Here is a 25,442-nt window from a genome sequence, read left to right on the forward strand (position 1 = left end):
CGGGCCGAGTGCTCCCCGCGCCCCCCACCTCTTAACAAGCGCGAGGTTGATTTCGTCAACCCTTTTGTTGTACAGAAAGAGAAACTGAGGCCCGATGGGCACAGACTTGTTGGCCCACTTCCACTCGGTGGCAGAGCTGGCCCAGGGGAAAATGCAGGTAACAACAGTGAAGACTTGGTAAGCTCGCTCCACGTGCCGAGCTGGGACCCGCGGTAGCCGTTTCAGCGGGGGGCGCCTCGTACGTAGTTGGCGCTGAGGAAACCTGAACCAAGAAAGCCGAGCCCCCCCCTCCAACTCTCGGCCCCTCACGGGGGTGGGGCCTCCGTCGGGGTCCGGACCGCTCTGCAACAGAGCCCACCGCCCCGGCCCGCACCCCTCGCCCCGAAGTTAGGCTGGAGCCCCAACCCCAGCAGCTCGGCGGGCCGGGGTCACAGCGGGGCCGCAGCCTGCGACCGCTTCGGGGGCCTCGCCGCTCCCCCTGCTTCCCCTCCCCCCGGGAGGGAGGAGGAGACTCCGCGGCCCTCCCTCGGCCCCTCCGGCGGCGGTTGCAGCTGCACGGTGCCCGCTCCACCCCGCCGCAGCGGCTCGGACGTCCGGAGCCCGCAGGTCCCGGCCCGAGGTGAGCGGGGGCGGCAGGCCGGGGGACGGCAGGCAACGGCGACCCGGGAACTCGCTCCAGGCCGCGCGCCTTCCGCGGGAAGGAAGGGGTTAAGTTTTGGGGCGTGCTGGAGGAGCAGACACAGTCGGGGCGCCCGCGGCAACCCCCGAACTCAGAGCAGAACTTTCTAGACCCCTCCCCGGCCTCCCTCACCCCCCGGAACCCCAGGTCTTAGGTGGGGAGGGGCCGCGGGGAGATGGGGGAGGGGAGGCGCCTCCGGAATGCCGCGGCCCGGGCCGGACGGGAGGGGGCGGCGGGCGGGGACGGAATTTGGAACTCTCCCGGGGGACCCAACGTGGTCGCCATGGCGAATATGGGATGGACGGGCGGCGCTGGCCAATCAGAGCACGGCTCCCTGCCCAGAGCCGCGGCGGCTGCCAATGGGGGCCATGCGGTGGGGTGGGCGGGACCGCGCGGCGCGGGCCAGGAACCCCCTACACCCTCCTCCCGCCGCTAGGGGGAGCGGGGCGGTTCGCAGGGCCGGCGGCTTGGGAGGGGGCGACTAAGTGAGGACTAAGGCGACGCAGGGCTGGGGCTTCAGTTTCTGTACCTTAGGTGGGAGTGGTGTCCACCTTCCCACCCCCGCTCTTCCAGGGCTCTTGTGCGGGTTGGATTGGTTTGGGTTCGCGAGGTCTGCCCACCTGTTAGAGCGTTTAGGAATGTTTTTAGTGCCTCTCCCCATCCAGTAGGTAGGGGAACTGAGGCCCAGAGAGGGCAGGGACTTGCAGATATCACACAGCATATCAGTGATGGAGCTGGGACTAGCGGGATGTCTGCTGTACGAGAGTGAAGAGTTCACGGTGTTGCTGAGAGGGGTGGGGCTGGGGTCGGGGTGGGGTTGGGGTGGGTCCCCATGAAGGTTCACCCCACCATCCCAGCTGTGCGTATCCACTTGGCCTGGTGCCTGCAGACCCCATCGTGTAGGTGCTCCCGGGGGCATTGTGCCCCTCAGGTGGCTAAGATCCAGAAAAGGAGGCATCCCATCTCCAGCTCCCTACCCTAGCCTTGCTGCTGGTCTACGGTGTGGACACAGACACGTAGCTGTCCCTCTGGGCCTCAGTTGGTCCATATGTAAAGAAAGGAGTTCAAATCAATGATCCAGGCTGTCTCTGTGGCTCCTCAGTCTAAGATGGGGGTACCTGGGAACAGGCCAGGGGTCCGTACCCCTGGGCTCAGGTCCAGCCTGGAGGCCTAGCCCCCATCCCTTCCTTTCCCACCAGCCAGCTACCCCCGGAGGTCCTACAGCTGGAGCCTGGGCAGCAGGTCACAGGGACAGGTGCCCGCAGTCTGTGGGCTGACCAGCCTTGGGCCCTGCACTTATTCAATCAGGCTGTCCTCTGTGGTTTCCCACTGGGCTCTGCTTTCTGTCCACAGCCAGGCCTGTGGCCATGGGCTTGTCCCAGGGCCCTACCTGAAAGGCTCTGGGAGGATCTACAGGGTTTCAGAGCTGGGGGAAAGGGTTGGGCCACTGGGCTCCCCATCCCTTCAGCTGGCCCCTGTCCAGGCCTTGGCATTGCTCATTCCTCCCACTGATACGGAGAGACCCATCCAAACATGCTGAGGACAAAACACAGCGTTGTTCCCCAGTGGGTCAATTAGGCTTCCCCAGATAAAAGGTGGGACAGCCGACCTGGCCGTGAGATGACCTCTTACTCCGACCCTGGCCACAGGCAGGCTCAGATACCTACCTGTCTCAGAGCCTGGCCACGGACTGACTCCTGATCCTTAGGATGACTCAACCTTCCCAAACTCTGCATGGTCACAAGGGTACCCCTAAGAGTGGTACCACCTTCTTAGGGGTACCTTCCATCCATCACGCATCTGCTGTATGCTGGGCCCTGTGCTGATGTCCTCGTTCGTGGACTTCAAAGTGAGGCCTTTGCTGTAGAACAGGGAGGTGCCTGGTGCTTTGGGAGCATACTCTGTGCAGAGAGGTTAGAGAAGCCTTCCCAGGGGAGGGGACACTGGAGGTGGGTTTTGAAGGATGTGTAGGAGTTTGCTGATGAAGGAAGGAGAGATATTCCAGACAAGTCCACAAGCAACAGGAACCACTGGGTCACTTTCTGTGGTCAGGGCTGATGAGGGCCTAGCCTGCAGCAAATGTCAGATCAAAATATTCTTGTTTCTGTCCTGGAGTGAGCTACCAGTGAGCACAGCTGTGGGGCTGGGGTTCAGGAGCTCTGGTTCCCACTCAGCTCTGCTGCCCAGCTAAGGGGATATGAGGTCATAATTCAGTCTTCTGCTCTCCAGCCCACCAGCTAGCATTAATCAGCTAGTATCTGTGGGGCCTGTCCCAGAAGCTCTAAGTGGCACAAGTGTCCCATCTGGATGGGGGAAGCCTGTACTGCCAGAAGAGAGATGGCAGCTTGCCAGGCCTGGCTGTGGGAGGTTGTAGGGCTGTGGTCCCCAGGTGGAGGTGGGGGTGGGGAGATCAAGGCATTTCCTGGAGTTGGTGGCAGCTGAACTTGAAGATGGGTGGGGGTTTTGGAGTCTGGAACAGGGGCATTTGGAATACAAACCCAGAGACTTAAAGCAGTAATAGACCTGTTGGGAGGCGGGACAAGGGAGGGTGGGGTAGGAAAGGCTCCCCGGGGCCTGTGGTGGCTGGTCCCTCCCTGACCTGTCCCTTGGTGGGGCAGTGATGCCAAGGGGACAGGAGGCCACGCCCCACGCACATACACACCCCATGGCAAGAGGGCACTGAGCCTGGTGGAAGGGGCGGGCAGGGCAGCTGGGGCATCTCCACGACTGTGAGCCATGCTCTGCGCTGCTGCTGCCCCTCAGTGAGTGTGTGCGTTACCGGGGCTGTGTGTGAGTGTGAGTGTGCATGTTACTGGGGCTGCATGTGAGTGTGTGCATTACCAGGGCTGTGTGTGTGTTGAGTGTGCATGTTACTGGGGCTGTGTGTGAGTGCAGGTCCCTGGGGCCATGTGTGAGTGTGAGCGTTACTGGGGCTGTGTGTGAGTGCGGGTCCCTGGGGCTGTGTGTGTGTGTGTGTGTGTGTGTATGTGTGTATTACTGGGGCTGTATGTGAGTATGTTTCCCCAGGGCTGTGCTGTATGAGTGGGGCAGGGTAGGGGGAGGCGTTGCAAGGCAGGGTCTGGCTGCCCTTGGGTCTATGTGGGAGTGCAGGATTCCTGGTGCGCTGGGGGCAGGATGGGCTTCTCCAGAAAACTCCCCTGAGGACCCCGACCCCCACCCCTTCCCACACACCCGCTCCAGGGGACCCTGGGCCTGAAATGCAAAGGTAGGAGTGCTGTTCCAAAACTTCCCTGCTCCTGCTGTGCCCCTTCCTCCTCCCCCAGCCCCTAGGAGGGGCCTGGCCAGGCCGCTGGGAAGGAGAACGAGCTGAGTCTGGAGCCCCCATCTCTGCCTTTAGCGTGGGTGCCTGGAAGCCATTAGAGACCTGGGTGGTGCCTGCCCTGGCCCTGCCCAACAGGCTTGGATTCCTGGAAGGAGCCGGTGGCCCTCTCCGGGCCAAGCCCTGTGCCAGGACTGGCAGCTCCCAGAGGCAGGGAGGATGTGGCAGTGGCCCCCTCCCTGCCAGGCTCCTAGTTCAGCAGCTGCGGTAAGGACCCAGCAGACAGGGCCCGGGCCCCCATACCCAGCACAGCTACCGGCTGGCACTCGGGTTTCCTGCCTCCTCCTCCTCCTCCCCTCCCCCACAGGCTCTCACATTGTTTTTCTTTTCCAAGAGCTTCTCTATGTGGAGCTAGGCCAGGAAAATGAGGAGTGTGTGTGTCTGCCTGTGTGTATGTGTGTGTGTGTGTATCTGCTTCGCTTGGGGATGAGCATGTCTCCTTGCATGTCCTTGTACCTGTGTGTCAGTGTACTGGCATGCGTGTCTTCAGGCGTGTCTGTGTCTACAGGCGAATATCTCTCCATGCAGCCGTGCAGTTGTGTGTGCCTATCGGTCCATCTGAGCATATGTGTGTCTGCCCCTGGGTCTTTGCATCTGTGCATGGGATTGCATGTCTGTGTGTGCACAGATGTTTGTGAATGCACACCGGCATCAAGGCCAGCCAGCTCACTGCACAGTCGGAGAGACTGGGTCACAGAGGCACAGGCTGCTAGGGATCTCCCGGAGTGTCAGTGGTGTACATGGAACCAGAGCCTGGATCTGTATGGCTGTGTCTGGGTGTGTGACACAGATGTTATCAGGGTCGGGATGTACATGTTGTGTTTATGGAACTGTGGGTAGTAAGAAAGCATTGCCAAATACCCAAATATCCCAAACTAATAAAATGCAAATTCCAAGCTCCACACCTACCAAACATGACTCTCTCAGGTATAGGGCCATGTGTCCGGGTGAATCTGAAGGATACCCTGATGAAGAAGCACTGGTCTCTCTCACACGTCCCCCCTTCTATACATGGGGAAACTGAGGCCCAGAAAGGGACAGTGGCTTACATGAGGTTGGTGTCAGAGCTGGGCCTAGACCTCATGCATGGTAAAGGCAGACAGACAATAAACAAACAGCACACGGCCTAGAGAAATGCAGCGGGGTCACTGAGCAGCACGGAGGAACCTTTACAAAAGGTCACGAGTTTTAAAAAATACTGCCCCACGTGGTGGTGTAAACCTCCAATGCCCATAGTTGAAGGTAAGAGTGGGCAAAGCAGTGGCGGGAACAGGGTTGGCGTTTGCCAGGAGAGGCCAGAACAGGAGGGGCCTAGGGCACAGAGGTTGCTGGCAAGGGAGAGATTAGGAGAACAGAAGGTGAGCTGGGAAGGAGAGGGACATGGGGGTGGGCAGTGCAGTGGTGGGATCAGTGGCTTGCGGCTCCTGCTGGGATTGGAGAGTATTTGGAGTTGAGTCCTAGAAGGAGTAACCTTAGAATTGAGGCTAGGAAGGAATCAGTATTGGTAATGACACAGGGAGGGGCCACCAGAGTGGTCAGGTTCTTATAAAAACTCACTCTGGCTATTGCTGTTGAGAATGGATTTGAAGGAGGTGAAAGTGCATGATGGGCAGGGAGGTGGGTGTGGGTACTGTTGCCCAGGTGAGTGAAGGTGGTGTGGACCCTGACAGGTTAGTGACTGTGGACAAAGAAGGTGGATGGAAGGCAGATGCACAGCAGATAGACTGACAAGGTTTGGCGGTGGGTGGGGGAGGAGAGAAGGCAGATTTCAGGGTGCCCCCAAAGCTGGAAGGAGTGAGGAAGTGCCTTCTCTGGAAGGAGTGAGGAAGTGCCCTCTCCCAGAGGAGCATCCAGGTGGAGCTGGTCACGGGGGGAATGGAGGCAGCAAGTTCTGTTTCGACCAAGATGAGCCTGAGTCGTCTATCAGGAATCCGGTTGGAGGTATGGGAGGCTCCGAGGGCAACCTGGGCTGGAGAGAGACTTGGAGTTGGGGACATAGCGAGATGGCTCGGGCAGGGATAGCATGAGAGGAGAAGGGGGCCCAGGGCCCGATGACAGTCACACTCGAGGGATAAGCCCAGGGGGTTCACCTGGGAGGCTGACGAGCAGCTGGAGAGGAGGGGAAACCTGGAGAGGAAGACCTGGAAGCAAGTGAGGCAGGGAAGCAGGTGCCATGGTGGGTCCAGAGGGCACACCGTCACAGGGGACTGGAAACCAGCCTGGCACAGGTGGCCGGGTGACAGAGAGCCAAGGAGGTAGACAGAGTGGAGACAGCAAGTGTGGACCACTTTGGAAAGGCCTTAAAAGGGAGGTGCCAGGGGAGGGGAGAAGAAGGTGTCTGGAGACACTTCAGCAGGGGTAAGACCCCTGGAGAGGACGTCACTGGCTAGGGTGGGACTGGCAGGAGGGAGGCCTTCGGCTCAAGGAAGGAGAACCCCTCTGTCCGCTCAGGGGCAGAGAGGAGGGGGCCGTGGGGCTTGACAGCTTCCTTTTTCACTGCAAACCATGATGATAGATCATCTGCTGAGAATGAGGTGGGTTAGAGATTGGAAGAGGGTGGAGAGGGGACATAGAGGGCTGCCAGGCAGCCTTGGGGACAGCCAGTGCCGAAAGTCCCACCGACAGTGCACTGATCACTCAGAAAGGGTGGGTCTTAGGGGCAGGTGTGAAGATCTGTGGACCAGGGCTCTCTGCCTAATGAGGAAGGAAAGGTGTGATGTCCCAAGGGGCTGTTGGTGGGTGGCAGTCAACAGAGGCCGCAGTGGAGGGAGACTGGGGACAGAGAGGGACATGCCTCTCATTTAAGGAGGGGGTGCATGGCCCATAAATGGCAGAGCCCAGTGCTGCGTGATGGGGACGCTGAAGTGAGACACAGAGAACAAGAGAGCTGTTTGCGGTGAGTCAGGGTGTCAGGGAGGGGTGGTTCCGGCGAGAAGGGGAGAGAACATCCTGCTGCACTCTCAGAAGCCCTTTCCATCTGAGGACTGGTTTATTTCCATCATCATCCCCAGTGCGTGCATTCATTCGGCAAATCCTTACTAGAGTTTGAATTTGGACTCATAGATACCATAAATGGAGGTAATCATTTTCTTCACCTCCACTCTTTAAGGAATAAATGAGATCGTTCACCTAAAGCCGTGGGCACAGTGCCTGGCTTGTGGCCTGCCCTCCACAAATATCATTGTCGTCATGTGTTGGGACTAAAACAGTGGCCAGGACCCAGTCATGGACCACAGCGAACCCTCACAGCCTTGGTTAAAGGTACAGAGCAGACACATAAATGAGAGGGTAAGTTAGTGCAGTGATGGAGACACATAAGGGGCTGATGGACCTGGCCTGAGGTGCTCCAGGAGGGCTTCCAGGAGGAAGTGATATCTCAGAAGAGTCTTAAATATGAGAAGAGTTAGCCCCGTGCAGGAAAAGGCAGGGAGGGGACTCCTGGCACCAGCCCGGTGCCCCCGCCTGGGTCCCGTGCGGAAGTTGGATAGTAGTATAGTATAAGCCATCAGTGTGTGAGACGGGACCAGGAGAATAAAGAACAGATCAAGGTTTCAGATCAGCGCCGCTGGGTGAAGGGATTGGAGCAGGGAGTCTGGAGGCCACTGAGGAGGCCTTTGCGGGCCCTTGCTCCACCAATCCTGCCTCACTGGGACTCTCCTGGAATAGAACTCTCTCCTCCCACCTTGGCCGTTCTGTTGCCTCCGCCAGGGCCTTAGCGCGGCTGATCTTCCAGACTGACGGTGCTCACAGTCCAACAACGGTTGTGTTCTCCCGTAGGTCCGAGGAGGCGTCCTCTGCCCGGTGGCCCAGACGTAAGCAGGGCACGGCGTCATCATGCACAGTTGTATCGCGTCCGCCGCGCGTCCCCGGAGCCGCCCCTGAGCCCGGCCGCGAGTTCGAGCCCAGGGCCCGCCCGGCCGCACCATGAGCCACGGGCCCAGCCCTCGGCTGGCCGAGTCCCCGCAGCTGTCCAAGGGCAGCCTCCTGACCATCCTGGGCAGCCCGTCGCCGGAGCGCATGGGTCCTGCCGACTCCCTGCCGCCCACGCCGCCCAGCGGCACGCCCTCGCCCGGGCCGCCGCCCGCACTGCCTCTGCCCCCAGCGCCCACGCTGCTGGCCGACGGCGACTGGGAGAGCCGCGAGGAGCTGCGGCTGCGGGAGCTGGAGGAGGCGCGGGCGCGGGCGGCGCAGATGGAGAAGACCATGCGCTGGTGGTCGGACTGCACTGCCAATTGGCGCGAGAAATGGAGCAAGGTGCGCGCTGAGCGCAACCGCGCGCGCGAGGAGGTGCGCCAGCTGCGCCAGCGCCTGGACGCGCTCACCAAGGAGCTGGCGGGCGCACGGCGCGAGCGCCAGGAGGCGCAGGGCGAGTGCGAGGCACGGGGCCGCGAGCTGGCGCGGCTGAGGGGCGCCCGGGGGCTCGCCGATCAGACGCGCGACGGCCCCGAGCCGGAGGCGGAGCGCGAGCCAGTGCGTGACGTCGGGTCCGAGAGGCCGCCAGGCAGCCAGGTGCGCGGCGCGGGCGGGGCGTTCGCGCTCCAGTCTCGAAGTGGGCGGGGCCGATTGGCCTGAGCTGCTGGGCTCAGAAACGAGCTAGTAAAGGCCTGGCCTCCTGGAGGTTTCACTTCTACAGGTCGGGTTCTACCCTTGAGGGGCCTCACGTCATCTTCCTTCCGGAGACCTCAGGGTGGAGAATCCCAAGTTCTGTGATCCCTCCACTCCCACACCTGAGAAGTCAACTGAACCAAGGAATCATCCCCTTTGAGCAGGAGAGGGATCCAGCAGCTTGCCTGGAAGTTAGCCGATTCGTAGCAGAGCTGAATCCATTGATTCAATCAGAGCTGAGCGGTGGGAGAAATCAGGGCACTGGGATCACAGAGGAGGTCCCTGACGCAGGCTTCACAGAAGCTTTCCTGGAAGAGGTCACATTCAAGCTGAGACTAGAATGATGAGTAGGAATTAGCTGTGAAAAGTGCCAGGAGGGCAGGACGACGTGGCTCGTACCTGGAGTACCAGCTACTTGGGAGGCTGTGGCTGCAGCGGGAGGATCCCTTGAGCCCAGGAAGTCGAGGTTGCAGCGAAATATGATTATACTGCTGCACTCCAGCCTGGGCAACAACTCCATCTCTAAAAAATAAAAATTAAGAAAAAAGTGCCCGAAGGCATTCCAGCTGATGGAGACTGCCTGTGCAAAAAGTCTAGAGGCCGAGAGGGCCTGGTGAGTTTGGAAAACGGCAGTAATAGCAACGGCCGTCATTCACTGGGCGTCCGTGCAGCACTTAGCCGAGCATGTGCGTTATCTAGGTAACCCCCACAGCAACCCTCTAAGATATTTGCTCCATGGGGAGGATTCTGAGGCACAGATTCAGAAGCAAGGTCTGGGCTGGGCGTGGTGGCTCACACCTGTGATCCCAGCACTGTGGGAGGCCAAAGCTGGTGGATCACCTGAGGTTAAGAGTTCAAGACCAGCCTGGCCAACATGGTGAAACCCCGTCTCTACTAAAAGTACAAAAATTAGCCGGGCATGGTGGCGGGCACCTGTAATCCCAGCTACATGGAAGGCTGAGGCAGGAGAATTGCTTTAACCCGAGAGGTGGAGATTGCAGTGGGCCGAGATCACACCATTGTACTCCAGCCTGGGCAACGAGAGTGAATCTCCATCTCGGAAAAAAAAAAAAAAAAAAAGCAGCAATGTCTGCCAGCCAGTGACAACTTGCTGGGGTTTGAACCTGGACAATCTGGCTCCAGAGTCCACGGTAATAATCAGGATGGCTGCTGCATTAACAGTGGGTGCAGAGGGCACCCTTTCCTGAGCCAGCAGGCCTGTTACCAGAAAGCCATCTAGGGGCAAGGTCCAAGCTCAGATCCCCAGCTTTGTCCCCACTCAGTCCCTGGACAGGCCAACTCCTCCAGATAAGACTGCCCCCTCCTCTCTCCTGCCCAGCCCTCTCCATCCCGTAGGGTAGCGCGGGCACTGCTGCCTCCTGTGGCTGAAGTCCCCTCTTCCCTGGGGCGACCTGGTGTTTGGAGGTGGTGTTCACTGCGCACAATGCTGTTCCTGTCCTATCCTTATTCCAGTTGTCGGTCACAGGCCAGAGGGCTGTGGGCAGTGGCAGGCACCCTAGGCTTGCAGTCTGAGTTTGTTCTCCAGCCCAGCCTTTTCATGCTGTGGTCCAGAACAAGTCCTTCCTCTCCCTGTTCCCCATTCATAAAACGGGGCTTTGGACCAGGTGCCACCTCCACCTGAATAATCTGAGATACGGAAGAGTAGCTTTCACCCCTCAGGGAGTCCTCAGGGCCACTGCTCCTGTCCAGCTAGGGAAACCGAGGGCCAGGCCAGGAAGAGCCTGGCCCAGACTCATCTGGAAAGGCTGTGGGAGAAGCTGGAACAGGGGCTGTGGTCCTTGTGGGTTTGTGTCAGAGACAGGCCTTGGAGATGGGCAGGGGCGGAGAAGAAGGGCAGAATGGCAAGGAGGAAGGGGGCTTGGCCCTGGGTTCCTAATTTCTCACTGCTTCCTGTCTGGGAGCTGGCTCTCCTCACAGGCACTGCTTGCCCGTGCCACCAGGCTTCCCATGCCTTACTGTTTGCCTCTGAAAAAACAGGATCTTAGAGCTAGAATTCCTTTGGAAGGAATCTAGGCTTAAGCCATTATAGGAATTCCTGCTTCAACATTTGTTCCCATCGGTGCCCCACCATAGGTTTGCATACTTCCAGTGACGGGGAGCTCACCACCTCTCCTGGGAAATCTTCTAGGATACAGGGAACCCTGGTGGCTGACACTCTGCAGCTCCAGGAGGTGAAGGGGGAGGCCCAGAGCAGGGCGTGTCTTCCTTCTCCAGAGATGGAGAGGCAGGCAACAGAAGAGGAAACTGAGGCCCAGAGACACTGTGTGACTTGCCCAAGGTTACCCATCAAGCTGATCTCAGACCCAGGGCCTGGCTTGGAGGCCACCGGTCCAGGCTCCACCTTGGTCCCCGCAGGAACTGGAGCTGGTGGAGAGCCTGCTGAAGAGCACGCCAGAGGAGTCTGAGGACTGCTGGGAGGCGCGCAGCCTGGGGGCCGGGGGCCCGCGGGGCAGCTCAGGCCGCCAGGAGCGCAGCCGGCTACCCTGGGAGGACACAGCTGCCACGGAGGAGGAGGCCTCCAAGTTGACCGCCCTGCGGCTACGGCTGGATGAATCCCAGAAGGTGCTGCTCAAGGAGCGAGAGTGAGTCGCGGGAGGCAGGAGGGGGCAGGGACAGGGCCAGGCCGTGCTACAGCGCCCTCAGAATCACAGAACATTAGACTCAGGAAGATGACAAGTGTCTTGGAACTGTAGAGCAGTGGTGTTCCACCCGAGAACTCAGTGCAAATTTTTATTTACTCATTCAAATAATACGTTACCAGGCACCTGTTCTGGGCCAGGCACTGTGCTCTGCCCTGAGGATACAGCCGTAAATAAGACAGAAGCCCCTGTCTTCCTGAAACTTACTTTCTAGTTGGGGGAGAGGGCTGTGGGCAGGGTAAAAGCAGGGAATGGAGACAGGGAAGTTGGAAGGTTGCAGCTGGGACCTTGGTTTTGGACATGTGAGTTTGAGATGGCAAGGAGGCAGCTGAGGACGTGAATGAGTCTGGAGTTCATGAGACAGGCCTGGGCTGGAGATAAAAATGCAAGAGTCACCAGTGAAGAGATGATATTGAAAGCCATGAGCTGGGCCTGGCGCAGTGGCTCATGCCTGTAATCCCAGCACTTTGGGAGGCTGAGGTGGGCAGATCACTTGAGGTCAGGAGTTCGAGACCTGCCTGACCAACATGGTGAAACCCCATCTCTACCAAAAATGCAAAAATTAGCTAGGTGTGGTGGCAGACACCTGCAATCCCAGCTACTCAGGAGGCTGAGGCAGGAAAATTGCTTGAAGCCGGGAGGTGGAGGTTGCAGTGAGCCGGAATTGTGCCACTGCACTCCATCCTGGGCAACAGAGCAAGACTCTGTCTCAAAAAAAAAAAGCAAAACAAAACAAAAACAAAAAATCATGGTTTTATTTTTTTTTTTGACAGAGCCTCACTCTGTCGCCCAGGCTGGAGTACAGTAGCACAGTCTCAACTTACTGTAACCTCTGCCTCCCATGTTCAAGTGATTCTCCTGCCTCAGCCTCCTGAGTAGCTGGGATTACAGGCATGCGCCACCAGACCCGGCTAATTTTTGTATTTTTCATAGAGACGGAGTTTTACTGTGTTGGCCAGGCTGGTCTCAAACTCCTGACCTCAGGTAATCCACCGACCTCAGCTTCCCATAGTGCTGGGATTACAGGCATGAGCCATTGTGCCTGGCCTACAAAAAAAAAAAAAAAAAAAAAATTAGCTGGGAACGGGGCTGTGCCACTGTAGTCCCAGCTACTTGGAAGGCTGAGGCGGGAGGATCGCTTGAGCCCAGGAGTTTGAGGCTGAGGCAGCTGTGATTGTATGAATGCACCAGTACCCTCCAGCCTAGGTGACAGAGATGCTGTCTCAAAAAAAAAAAAAAAAAAAAAAAAATTCTGTATAATGCCTCTGTGAAGATGTAGGCAGAGGTCAGGGTGATGCTTTTGTGGACATTGTTGCATCTTTGGCCAGGGAATACCAAAGATGGCCAGCAAACTGCCAGAAGCTGGGGGAGAGGCATGGAATGGATTCTTTTCTCGCAGCCCTCAGAGAACCAGCCCTGCCAACAGCTTGATCTTGGACTTCTAGCCTCTAGAAATATGAGAGAATAAATTTAGACTGTTTAAGCCAAACAAGCAAAAAAATCAACCTAGTGCACTAACTGAAATATAAAGTAGAAGTGAAAGTAACTTTTTTTTTTTTTTTTTTGGAGACAGAGTCTCGCTCTGTTGCCCAGGCTGGAGTACAGTGGCGCTATCTCAGCTGACTACAATCTCTGTCTCCCTGGTTCAAGCAATTCTCATGTGTCAGCCTCCTGAGTAGCTAGGACTACAGGCACACACCACCACGCCCAGCTAATTCTTTGTATTTTAGTAGAGACGGGTTTTCACCATGTTGCCCAGGCTGCTCTCGAACTCCTGAGCTCAGGCAGCCCACCTGCCTTGGCCTCCCAAAGCACTAGGATTACAGGTGTGAGCCACCGTGCCCAGCCTGAAAGTAACTTAAAATACACGTGTTGTGATATGGAAGTGCTTAGGCATAGCTCCTCTAGAAGAAATGGTGAAGTGGTCAGAGTGGGTATCTTTAAATGGGATGATAGTGATGATAGTTATAACAGCAAACACATAGCACATGCTCTGAGTCAGGTGCTATGTTGAAGGCTTACATGTATCTGTGCATTTAAGTCACCTTGCAGGACAGCTGCAAAGGCGGCTCATGCAGGTGTGCAGAGTTAGCAACTCATGCAGGTGTGCAGAGTTAGCAACTCAAAGACACAAGTGGTGTCACTGTGATGAGCTTTCTTGGGAGATGAACAGCCTTTGGTAAAGTTCTGAACAAAGCAAAGTGCAGCCGGGCACAGTGGCTCATGCCTGTAATCCCAGTACTTTGGGAGCTCGAGGTGGCAGGATCACTTGAGCCCAGGAGTTCAAGGTTGCAGTGAGCTGTGAACAGACAGGAACACGGTGGTCTTTAACAGATGAGCCTGGGGTACAGCAGGAGGGAGGTACTTGTCCAGAGATGCCCAGTGCTCTGGAGCCCTGACCACCTCCCCACAATATGAGCTGGGCACTTGCACTTGGGTAGGGAGTGCAGTTCCAGGGGGTGAGCTGTGATCTGCACTCCAGCCTGAGCAACAGAGCCAGATCCTGTCTCTAAAAACAAAGAAAAGTGTAGTCTTCCTTCAGTTTATACAGTGATTCCATTCCTAGAAAATTCAGTGTATGTTAGTATAAAAATTACTTTCTGTTTCGATGTAAATCAGAATGAGGCTGTAGGCTCAGATCATCTCCACCCCGAGCAATGTCCGGTGGGCTGTGCATGCGTTCAGTAGGATGCAGGATGCATCCTGATGGGCAGGATGCCCAGGGCATTGCAGGGAGTCAGGCACCCTGGACCCCGTCCACTAAATGACCCCTAATCATTGTGATAGGCAAAAACGTCGCCATGGGTTTTCAACATGCCTCCTACAGGGTGACGTTGTCCCCTCTGGGAACCCCATGTTGGAGGCGTGGAGTGTTCCACTCTCAGAGAGAGAGGCCAGTGTGGTGTGGGGTCATGAAGGGCAGCGTGCTGGAAGGTGATGCTGAGCTCAGCCATTGGTGAGCACCTACTCTGCCAGGGCCAGGCATCATACTTGTTACCTACAGTGCCTTATTCAAGATCAAGGCAGGGTGGGGGTTATGGGAGGGTGTAGGGATCCCACACAGTGACGATGGCAAGAGAGGACCCTCTCTTCGGGTCACTGGACAGTGTTTTCCAGTGTTTCTATCTGCAGAACCATGTGTTCAGACCAAGCCTTGCAGGGAACATAGTCTAGAAAACAGACAGGATCAGGGTGGTCTTTGACAGCCCTTCAAGAAGAACAAGTGGGGCAAGGAGTGGAGTGGCCAGTGCTGGGGCCGCCACCTCCTAGAGACATTTTCAGATGAGCCTGGGGTGCAGCAGGAGAGAGGTACTTGCCCGGGGATGCTCAGTGCTCTGGAACCCTGACCACCTCCCCACAATGTGAGCTGGGCACTTGCACTTGGATAGGGAATGCAGTTCCAGGAGAACTGCAAAGCCAGGGTGCTTCTAGCCACATACGGTGCCTGGGCCTGAATACCAAGGCAAGGATTTTGGACTTGGGCTCAACAAGTGCGGAGCGCAAACAGCAGGGCCACCCTTGGTGAGGACTCCAAGCAGAGGGCCTCGGTGGGCTCACCCCCATATCTGTCCCTTCCCCAGGGATAAACTGGCATTGAGCAGGAACATTGAGAAGCTAGAGGGAGAGCTCAGCCAGTGGAAGATCAAGTATGAGGAGCTGAGCAAGACCAAGCAGGAGATGCTCAAGCAGGTGAGTCTTGGAGACCAGAGGGGCTTCCTGGAGGCGGCAGGATCACACTGTTGAATTTCAGTAGTGGAGATGGAAGAGAGAATTCATTCATTAATTCATACGACAGTTGTTCTTTTTTTTTATGAGACAGAGTCTTGCTCTGTCGCCTAGTCTAGAGTGCAGTGGTGTGATCTCGGCTCACTGCAACCTCCATCTCCTGGGTTCAAGCGATTTTTATGCCTCAGCTTCCTGAATAGCTGGGATTACAGGCGCCCACCACCATGCCCGGCTAATTTTTGTATTTTTAGTAGAGACAGGGTTTCACCATGTTGGCCAGACTGGTCTCTAACTCCTGGACCCAAGTGATCCTTCTGCCTCGGCCTCCAAAGTGCTGGGATTACAGGTGTGAGCCACCGTGCCTGGCTTTATTTATTTATTTATTTTATTTTATTTTTTCTGAGTTGTTCTGAGTGCTGGGCAGGCAAGGTCCCTGCCTTCAGGAGCTCACTTTGTGGGGGCCGTGGGCATGGGAGACTGACAGTCACCAGGCAGATTCATAAGTTATGAAGGAGTCAAAACAGAATGAGAGCAATGGGGTGGTAGATCAGGGAAGGCCTAAGAAGGTGGCATTTGAGGCAAGACCTAAAGGGGCTAGAGGAAGCTGTCCTTGAGAAGATACAGGGGAGAGTGTTCCTGGCAGAAGGCACAGCGGTGCAAAGGTCCTGAGGCAGGAACAAGCCCAGTGTGTGCGGGAAACAGGGAGGGCCAAGTGGCTGGAGAGCAGGAAGTGAGAGGCGAGGCCGCAGGAGGGGGCCTTATAGACCAGGATGAAGATGAGGAGTCTGGATGTGGCAATCATTGGGTTCCTATCTGTACTAGGTGTTACCGAAGCCTCATGGCAGTCCAGGGAGCTGGGTCCTCATGTCCCCATCTTACAGATAGGGAAACTGAGGCTCCAGAGAAGGGAATCCACCACTGCAGTGTGGGGGCTCAGAGCAGGCTGAGCTGCCACTATGGCTTCCTGTGCAGGCCTCAGTGGCCACCAGAGGGCGCAGCCACCCAGGGAAGGCCACACTGGATGGGTGGGTTTCTAGCAGCTGGGAGGATCACAGAACTTCAGAGCCTGAAACTATCCTGGAGGGGACCGAGACTGGTCTTACATGAGAATCTCTTAGGAAATCTCCTAAAATACAGATTCCCAGACCTCGCCTCCACCCTTCTGAATCAGCACATTTCGGGGCTGGGTCCAGGACCCTGTTTTTTTAGTCTTTTCAAATTATGAAGTATAATCATTCGAAGAAAAGTGAGTGAAACACAAATGTATAATTTAGTGGAAATTATGAAGGTTCTCTTTTGTATCTGGTGTCTCTCCCTCAACATTGTGTGTTGAGAACTCATCCGTGTGTTGCAGGGAGCAGCAGTTTCTTGGGGTTTGCTGTACACCGCAAGAAATGTTATTGTCTTAAATGCACGCCAAGCAATTCTGATGCACCTGTGTGCAAAGCAGTGTTGGAATCAGTCACTGTACATTGAGGGCGGCCCTGTGCCCAGGCCATACAACGACACAAAGGTGGACAGACACACAAGCTCCCCGTCCTCCCAGGCTAGCTTTCCAGTGGGGAGTGGGTTGAGGAGGCCCCTCCTCCAGGCCAGGTGGACAGAAGAGGCATTCCTAAGGAGGGGGCCTTTAGGTCAAGGCCTGAGAATAAGAAAAATCAGTCCTACGAAGTGTCTCAGAAAGAATGTTCCACGCATGTGCAAAGGCCCTGTGGTGGGCAGGAACTTGGTGTGTCTGAGGAACAGAAAGGAGTCCATGGTGCCTAGAGTACAGTGAACTAAGGGGAGAGCGGCGGGTAGGTGTCCAATCGTGCAGGGCTTCGTGAGAGCGTGGAGAGGAGTTGGACTTTACCCTAAGGCACCTGGGAGCCATCAGGGGCTCTGTGGGAGGAGGGTGGTATGATTGCATTCATCTTCGTTAAAAGCTCCCTCTGGGCTGGTGTTGTGGAAAACGGGTTGACAGAGAAGGGCCAGGAGTAGACACTGGGAGGCTAGACAGCAATGAGGAGGAAAGACATTGGGAGGAGCAGAAGTGGTCAGATTCGAGGTCTGTTTGGAATACTTGGTGCCTGCCCCATTGGGTGCTGCCTCAGGCTCCAGGCTGAGCACTCCTGCACTGGCGCCCACCCCCGGAGCTGGTTCCAGGCTATATCCTGGTGGTTCTCATGAGCAGGTGGGGCCTTATCCCTGCAGCTCAGCATCCTGAAGGAGGCGCACCAGGACGAGCTGGGCCGCATGTCTGAGGACCTGGAAGATGAGCTCGGTGCACGCTCCAGCATGGACCGGAAAATGGCCGAGCTGAGGGGCGAGGTGAGGCCATGGATGGGACCCAGGAGGACCTGGGTTTAGGGGTCCTGGGGCCCTGCCTCCATCAGCAGGTCACTGGGAACAGGGCAGGGGCCAGGACTGTGCTCTGAGGGGGGCCAGCCACATCCAATGGTGTCCTGATCTGCAAGAGGCAGGCCTCTCTCCCACACAGAGACCAGAAGCGCCCTCACATCCTGTACACCATGAAATGAGCCCAGCTTAATTATAGCCAATGCAGCTGGATCTGCTTCCTGGAGCCAAAAATGGCTCCAGGAGGTGGCGGGGGTGTCCAGCTTAGGCCCTGCATGCCCCCTCCCCTGGGAGTCCTCACTCTGTCCTGCCCTGTTGCAGATGGAGCGGCTGCAGGCCGAAAACGCCTCCGAGTGGGGCCGCCGGGAGCGGCTGGAGACAGAGAAACTGGGCCTTGAGCGGGAGAACAAGAAGCTACGGGCACAGGTCGGGGACCTGGAGGAAGCGCTGGCCCGGCGGCGGCGGCAGACAGCCAGCGCACTGGACTGCGACCTGAGGGCCAGCCAGGCTGCGCTCTTCGAGAAGAACAAGGTGGGGCAAGGAGTGGAGTGGCCAGTGCTGGGGCCACCACCTCCCCATCCAGACAGAGTGCAGCCTCCCTACTATGTGTCAGGCCTGGTGATAATTATGGTAGCTGCATGTATTCAGCACCTTGTGTGCTAGACCAGTTGGTATTTGTAGTAGCCGCATTCATTGAGCACTTACTGTGTGCCAAGCTCCACTCTAGGTGCCAGGGACACAGCACTGAACAGACAGATGTGGCCTCCCCTCTTCCCCTCATGGAGCTGAAGGCTCACTTGGGGGATGTACATGTGGCTCTCTCTGTCACACAGATTCATGCCAATCACACAGCTTCATGGTCACCAGCAAGAAGAGGGGATACCAGGAGACCTGGCTTAGGCCCACGGTCCTGGAAATACCTCCTGGAGGCAGTGACATTTTAAACTGAGTTCTCAGCCAGGCGCAGTGGCACACACCTGTAATCTCAGCACTTTGGGAGGCTGAGGCGGGTGGATCACCTGAGGTCAGCAGTTTGGGACCAGCCTGGCTAACATGGCGAAACCCCATATCTACTAAAACTACAAAAATTAGCCCAGCATTGTGATGGGCACCTGTAATCCCAGCTACTCGGGTGGCTGAGGCAGGAGAATCGCTTGAAACCGGGAGGTGGAGGTTGCACTGAGCTGAGATTGCACCACTGCACCCCAGCTGGGTGACAGAGAGAAACTCCGTCTCAAAAAAATAATAATAAATAAACTTTGTTCTCCAGGAAAAGCAGCCATTAACTGGTAATGTGTGGATTTAGGGGAGGGGATGGAGAGAAGTTAGGAATAACATGAATAAATGTCCATGGTGAAAGAGACACAGAGCTTTGGAGGAACAAGGCCAGTGTGCTGGAGGGGAGTGAGCGGGGGGATGTGGTAGGTGAGGCAGGAGTGGTGGGACTCCTCGAGAGAGTTTAAAGCAGGAGGAGAGTATGAGCAGGCTGTGTGGGCAGAGGATGGGAAGATAGGCTGGGGGGAAGCTGTTGACATTCCCTGGACAGCAAGAGAGGGAGGAGACCTGGACCAGGTTGCAGTCGGTAGAGATGGAACAAAAAGGATGGACTCAAGAGACCTTTAGGCAATGCCTATTCCCATTTTACAGAAATGGAAACTGAGGCTTGGAGAACTCACAGAGCTCTGGGGTGGGCACCTCTTTTGCTGGCTGCCCTTCCTCTTCCCAACCACTCTGAGCTCTGAGACACCCACCCATTCCCCAGCCTAGCTCATTCCCAACCCAGGGCTTTCAATGCCATATGCCCCTGAAGACTCCAGACCTCACCTTTCCCCAGAAACCCGACCCTGCTCCAACAGCTCCAGGGCAGATCCAGTAGCATCTGAAAGTTACACATCCAAACCGGAGCCACAGGTTCCACCCAGCCAGCCTTCTCACCTCCCTAGAAGGCACCTCCAGCCTCTGGCTGCTCAGCCAAACCTCTACTGCTGATATTTCAGACAACAGATGGAGAGATTCTGGGAGGGAGAGACACCCAGCGTCCCTAGAACTGCCTGACCTCGTGGGACTCCCTGGCATGGCGCCCAGGCTGATACTGATCCCCCCTCCCTCCCACCCCATCCCTGTGCCCTGTAGGAGCTGGCAGACCTGAAGCATGTGCATGGCAAGCTGAAGAAGCAGTTCCAGGAGAAGGTGGCAGAGCTGGCACATGCCAACCGGCGGGTGGAGCAGCATGAGGCCGAGGTGAAGAAGCTGCGGCTGCGGGTGGAGGAGCTCAAGAAGGAGCTGGCCCAGGCTGAGGATGAGGTGAGGACCACGGAGGGGCAGGGGCAGCCACAGACCTTGGCCAGGGAGGAGTAGGGGCCGCAGGGACCTCCTGGCTTCTCCATTCTCAGCCCCTGGTGCCTGGCACAAGCCTGGCTCTCAGGAGGCGCCCAGGGTAGAGTGGGTAGGTGCGTGATGAATGGATGGCAGGATAGACATGTGGGTGGGAGGATGGGAAGAAAAATGAACAGAAGACAAGATGGATGTGTGCATGGATGAACCGATGGGTGAAGGAATGAATGGATGGATGAATGGGAGAGAGAGGCAGGGCGGGCGGATGGATGGGTGGATCCAATGGATGTATGAACAGATGATGGCTGGATGGGTACACAGTGGACAGACGGATGGACAGCTGACTGGGTCAGTGGGTGGAAAAACGAATGCAGAGGGAGAAAGAAGGCCAGGTTGACGGGAAGATAGGTGTGTCCGGGAGAGCGGGAAGGCATGGCTAGGCATGCTAGATGGGCAGCTGATTAGATGAATGGATGGGGAGTGGTGGGTGACTGTCTCCATGGGCAGATGAATATCTCCCTGGACGAATGGTCTGATGGACAGACTGATGGGGACAGAAGGATAGGAGGTGGATGGCTGCATCAGTAGTGCAGGGCCTGGGAGGATGGGTAGATGTGCAAGAGGAGGCAAAGGGGATGGAGAGGAACCAAAGGGATGCTTTTCTAGAAGAGGTAAGCCTTAGCCTAGACCTCAAGGAGCAAGCGCTCTCGGAGGAGCACCTTCCCAGGGAACGGCAGTAGGAGTGGTTTTCCCTGGGCGGGTGGCCGGCATTGCCCAGCCCTGGGTGACCCTCATGCTTTCGGCCCTGCTCACCCCCACAGCTGGACGAGGCCCACAACCAGGCACGTAAGCTGCAGCGGTCACTGGACGAGCAGACGGAGCAGAGCGAGAACCTGCAAGTGCAACTGGAGCACCTGCAGTCCAGGTGGGCCCCGGGCAGGGAACAGAAACAGGGTGGAGACTTCCAGCCAGGGAACCCTCCAGTCAGGGATGGAGCCCAAACCAAGGCTGGAGGGGGAGACGAAGAAGGAAGAGATCCAGGTGCCTGGAGCCAGAATCCTGTCCCCTCCGGGCAGGAAGGGCCAGAGCCAGGAAACCAGGGCAGGGGGTGCAGGAAGTCAGGCCAGCTGCAGGCCCTGGAATTGTCTCCTCTAGCAGGAGGGCTGGTGGGTGGAGTGAGGGCCGGAAGAACGGGCTGAAGAGGTCAGGCCTAAGGGGTGGGGCAGTGGGTGGGGCCAGCGGGGCTCAAATAAGCAGCCTTCAGGGTTACTGGGCCCAGGTGACACCAGGACAGCAGGGATCTGAGAGACTGGTGAGCAGGGAATCGTGGAGGGGCCCCAGGCCTGGATCCCCTCCACTACCAACAGGCCCTACCCAGCACAGTCTGCCTCCCTCCCCCAACCCTGTCTCCATCCCAGCACTCTGTGAATCACAGAGCCAGGCAATATCAGAAAACTTCAGTCCAGGTCCCTCCCACTTCACAGCTGGGAGGCCCAAGGAGCATGGGAGCCACAGCATTGACCTGTGCCGGGCCTTGAGAATGCACTTAGTTCCATTCTCTTCTTTTCGTGGAATAGAGGATGCTGGGTTCTGCAGCCAGACTGCTTGAATGATGTGAAGCCTGGCTCAGCATTAGCAGCTGTGTGGCCTTGGGACACTTATTTAACCTGTGTCAGTTTCTTCATCTGTAAAATGGGGATGATGATAGTTCTTACCTCTTGACTGTTATGAGTATTAAATGAGCTGATCCATTCTTATGAAAGTACCTGGAGGCATGGTAGCTCACACCTGTAATCCCAACAGTTTGGGAGGCCAGGGCAAGAGGATTGCTTGAGACCAGGAGTTCGAGAACCCCTGGGCAACATAGCAAGACCCCATGTCTACAAAAAATACAAAACTTAGCCAGGCATGGTGGTGTGTGCCTGTAGTTCCAGCTACTTGGGAGACAGAGGCAGGAGGATCACTTGAGCTCAGGAGTTCATAGCTGTAGTGAGCTGTGATCAGGAGTTCATAGCTGTAGTGAGCTGTGATCACTCCAGCCTGGGAGACAGAGTGAGATCCTATCTCTAAGAAAAAAAGGAAAGAAAGAAAGAAAGAGAGAGAGAGAGAGAGAGAGAGAGAAAGAAAGAAAGAAAGAAAGAAGACACCTGGCACATAATAAATGCTGAGTAATTGTCAGCAGCTGCTGCTATTACTACTATTACCACTACCACTGGGGAGGGGCTTATATTTGGGTTACATATTGTGCTTTAGTATCACGCTGCTTCTATGAGAGAAAGGAAAGATGTTTTTTCCGAGGGGGCTGACAGATGAGGAAACTAAGGCCCAAGAGGGTAAGTCTTTCCATGGCCACACAGTTGGTGGGTGGCCAGGCAGAATCACCCCTGGCCATCAGCCATCCAAGCCCTTATTTATTGAGCATTTACTATATGCTGCTGTTTGCTGAGATCTTGTGGCTTAGAGTATGGGCTGCAGAGACCTAACAGCTATTGTGCCATGGTAAACTGAGCCTCGATTTCCCTATCTGCCTGGAATGATGCCCATAAAGTGTTGTGCAGGGGCCCAGGTGTGGGTCCAAGTCAGGACCCATGCCTGGCTGGCTCTGCCCGTTCTGACCCTGCAGCACACACCCTTCAAAAGACCACTTAGCCTTGGGGCTTTCTCGCAGTCTGGGTCACATTGTTCGGGAGCCATAAACTCCAGAAGTGGGCAGGCAGGCTCTGCTGGGCCTCTCAAGTGCTTCCATCAGGGAGGGTGGGGCCACCCAGGACCGCTGTGTCGTTTTATTTTCCAACTTTTTGTGCTTTAATGTTCCGGGGACAGCTCACTAAATCACTGTGCAGTAATGGAGGCCCCCGCCTGTGCCCCTCCCTTACGTGTTAATAATTCATGCCTTCCAGTAAGATGCAGCCAGGGCGGCCATTTTGCTGGGGGGTTGGGGGGAGGGATCGGCATCTCCTTCACCAGCCCTTCTTAGAGTCAAAGTTTTCCTCGTAAATTTTGACTTTAGGAATTTTAATGTGAGGAAGAACTAGGGCTGAGCCCTTTCTCACTGACACTGGGAATATAGAGAGCTCAGCCCAGCCCCCACTGTCGCCACCAACCAACTCTGCTCCCTGTGCTCTGAGAGCCAGGCTTGGGTTCAAATCCCGCAGCATGACCTTGAGCCAGCTCCTTCACCTCTCTAACTGCCCAGCTGCTCTGGCACCACCCACTTCAGTTCAGAGCTCTGCCCCACTCCCCACCATCTGTGTGACTTTGAGCAAATGACTTCATCTTTCTGTACCTCAGTTTCCTTGCTTGTAAAATGAGAGTGATAATGGCACCTCCATCATATAAGATTACAGGAGAGGAGACAGCAGGGAAAGCGCCAGGGAAGGCTTAACTGCTCCAGCACCAGCTGCAGCCGCCTTATGCGGGGACTACCGGCCAGGCTGCTCTAACCTCCTGTCACCCCCACCCTGCAGGCTCCGCAGGCAGCAGCAGAACGCTCCCCTCTTCGGGAAGATCCGCAGTGCTCGCTTTGGCACCGAGGAGGCCGGGGATGGAGCCAGTGACCTGGATGAGGATGAGGACCTGCAAATCCAGGTGGCCTAGAGCTTCCTGTGGCTGGGCAGGATGGGCCGCCCCATACCTGCCCAGGGTCCAGGCTAACCAGCCACTCAAACTGATGCAGCGCCTAGGCTCACTCTGGGACCAGTCCCTGCCACAGCCGACTTTCTTCTCTCCCAGGGATGGCGTCAACAGTCCCACCTACCAACACCCTGTGGAAAGGAAGTCTATGTTATACACACACACACACACACACACACACCCAGGAGTCTTTGGACCCATTTGGTTTTATAAATACAGGACAGCTCCAAGGCCCAGTTCAGATGACCTCACACACCCAGGACTTCATGCAGGGCTGGGCATGTCGGGGGTGGTTGTTGGAGCCCCAGCCTGGGCTGCCTCTCTAGGCTTCGCTGTTCATCATACAATGCAGTGAACCCAGTTATTTGTAATAAATGAAGTTCAAGTTCTTGGGGCATCTGAAAGTGTGGCAGATGTGGGCGGGGGTTGTGGGGGACGGCATCGGCCTGCACCTGACACTGAACCAGAGCTCAGGAATGTCAAGTAACTTAATAAATGAGTGAGTGTGAAGAAGAATGAATGAGGCCAGCCACAGTGGCTCACACCTGCAATCCCAGCACTTTGGGAGTCCAACACAGGTAGATCGCTTGAGCCCAGGAGTTCGAGACCAGCCTGGGCAATATGGCCAAATCCCGTCTTTACTAAAAACACAAAAATGAAAAAAAGCAAAAACAAAAAGAAACACAAAAATGAGCCAGGTATGGTGTCGGTCGCTTGTAATTTCAGCTACTCAGGAGGCTGAAGCAGGAGAATCACCTGAAGCCAGGAAGTGGAGGTTGCAGTGAGCCGAGATCACACCATTGCACTCCGGCCTAGGCAACAGAGCAAGACTCAGTCTCAAAAAAAACCCCACAAAGAATGAATGAATGAACATCTGAGCTGCTGAGCAGTCTGGTATCCACTCCTGTGGCGAGAAGGAAGAAAGTACAGTGCGTGTCTACTCTAGAGACTTCAGTTCTGGCCCCTAATGGATTCATGTCTCTGCCCCTTATTAGCTGTGCAACCTCTGGGAAGTTACTTGCCTTCTCTGAGCCTCAGTTTCTTCATTTATAAGATGTCTCAGAGCTGTCACAAGAATTAGATAGATTAACCCAGAGCTCGGTAAAGGTTAGTTATATTAAATACCTAAAGGTTTTCCCTGGAGAGGAGGGATTTGCCAGGTGGGCACAGGGGATGAAGTTCAGGTATTGATAGAAGTTTACCTAGAGGTAGGTGTGGACACAATAAATTACAACCCCTTTTTTTTTTTCCCGCAGCCCTGCCCTAGGTAGTGAAATTACCGGCAGTTTTATTTTTGGTATTTAATTTCCACACCTTCTAAAACCAGCAGATTTATGTTAAATCTGATGGAAACAGTGATTAGAAACATGGTAGCAGGCGGGGCATGGTGGCTCACGCCTATAATCCTAGCATTTTGGGAGGCTGAGGCAGGCGGATCACCTGAGGTCAGGAGTTCAAGACCAGCCTGGCCAACATGGTGAAACCCCGTCCCTACCAAAAATACAAAAATTAGCCGGGCCTGGTGGCAGGCGCCTGTAATCCCAGCTACTTGGGAGGCTGAGGCAGAAGAATCGCTTGAACTCGGGAGGCGGAGTTTGCAGTGAGCCGAGATTGCACCACTGCACTCCAGCCTGGGCGACAGAGCAAGACTCCATCTCAAAAAAAAAAAAAGAAACACGATAGCATACACTTTTGATCTTTCCCAGTCAAAGTGGCTTTTGGGGCATCTGCTCTTTTGATGGGACCCTTTAGGTAAATTCTCAGTACCCAGGCCTGCTTTCTGCAGAAGGAAGCATTGCCAGGATTATTCTAGCATAAAGAAGGTGGTGAGCTCCCTGTGTTTAGGGCTGTGCAAGGAGAGGCTAGGGCTCCAGCCTGGCACCAAAGAGCAGTTAAATTCAGTTGACAAAGGGGCTGCCTGCTAGGGGTGGGAGAGCTGCACTAAATGATTTTCTCTCTTGGAGTGGCCTAGTTAAGAGGGAGCCCTGAGGCCACAATGCTCAGAGCTGTCCCAGGGACACCAGGAGCCCTGGGGACTGTGAAGAGGAGAGAGGCAGACCCAGGAGCCCAGCTGGGCGCTAATAAATACGGGCACTGAAAAATTTTCCGTTGCCAACACTAAATTAAT

General features: G+C 55.9%; 1 protein-coding gene across 1 annotated transcript; it reads left to right on the top strand.

The window, feature by feature from the left end:
• Nucleotides 1–23,703, top strand: CCDC102A (coiled-coil domain containing 102A). Its single transcript, XM_055233193.2, has 9 exons — nt 1–157; nt 7,797–8,528; nt 11,001–11,227; nt 14,866–14,974; nt 17,204–17,320; nt 17,669–17,878; nt 19,481–19,651; nt 20,503–20,606; nt 23,149–23,703. Exons 2-9 carry the CDS (start codon nt 7,944–7,946, stop codon nt 23,276–23,278), a joined length of 1,653 nt encoding a protein of 550 aa, XP_055089168.1. The 5' UTR covers nt 1–157; nt 7,797–7,943; the 3' UTR covers nt 23,279–23,703.
• The last annotated feature ends 1,739 nt before the right edge of the window (nt 23,704–25,442 follow it).

Source organism: Symphalangus syndactylus, chromosome 11 (genome assembly GCF_028878055.3).
Source record: "Symphalangus syndactylus isolate Jambi chromosome 11, NHGRI_mSymSyn1-v2.1_pri, whole genome shotgun sequence".
In the NCBI taxonomy this organism is placed as follows: Eukaryota; Metazoa; Chordata; class Mammalia; order Primates; family Hylobatidae; genus Symphalangus; species Symphalangus syndactylus.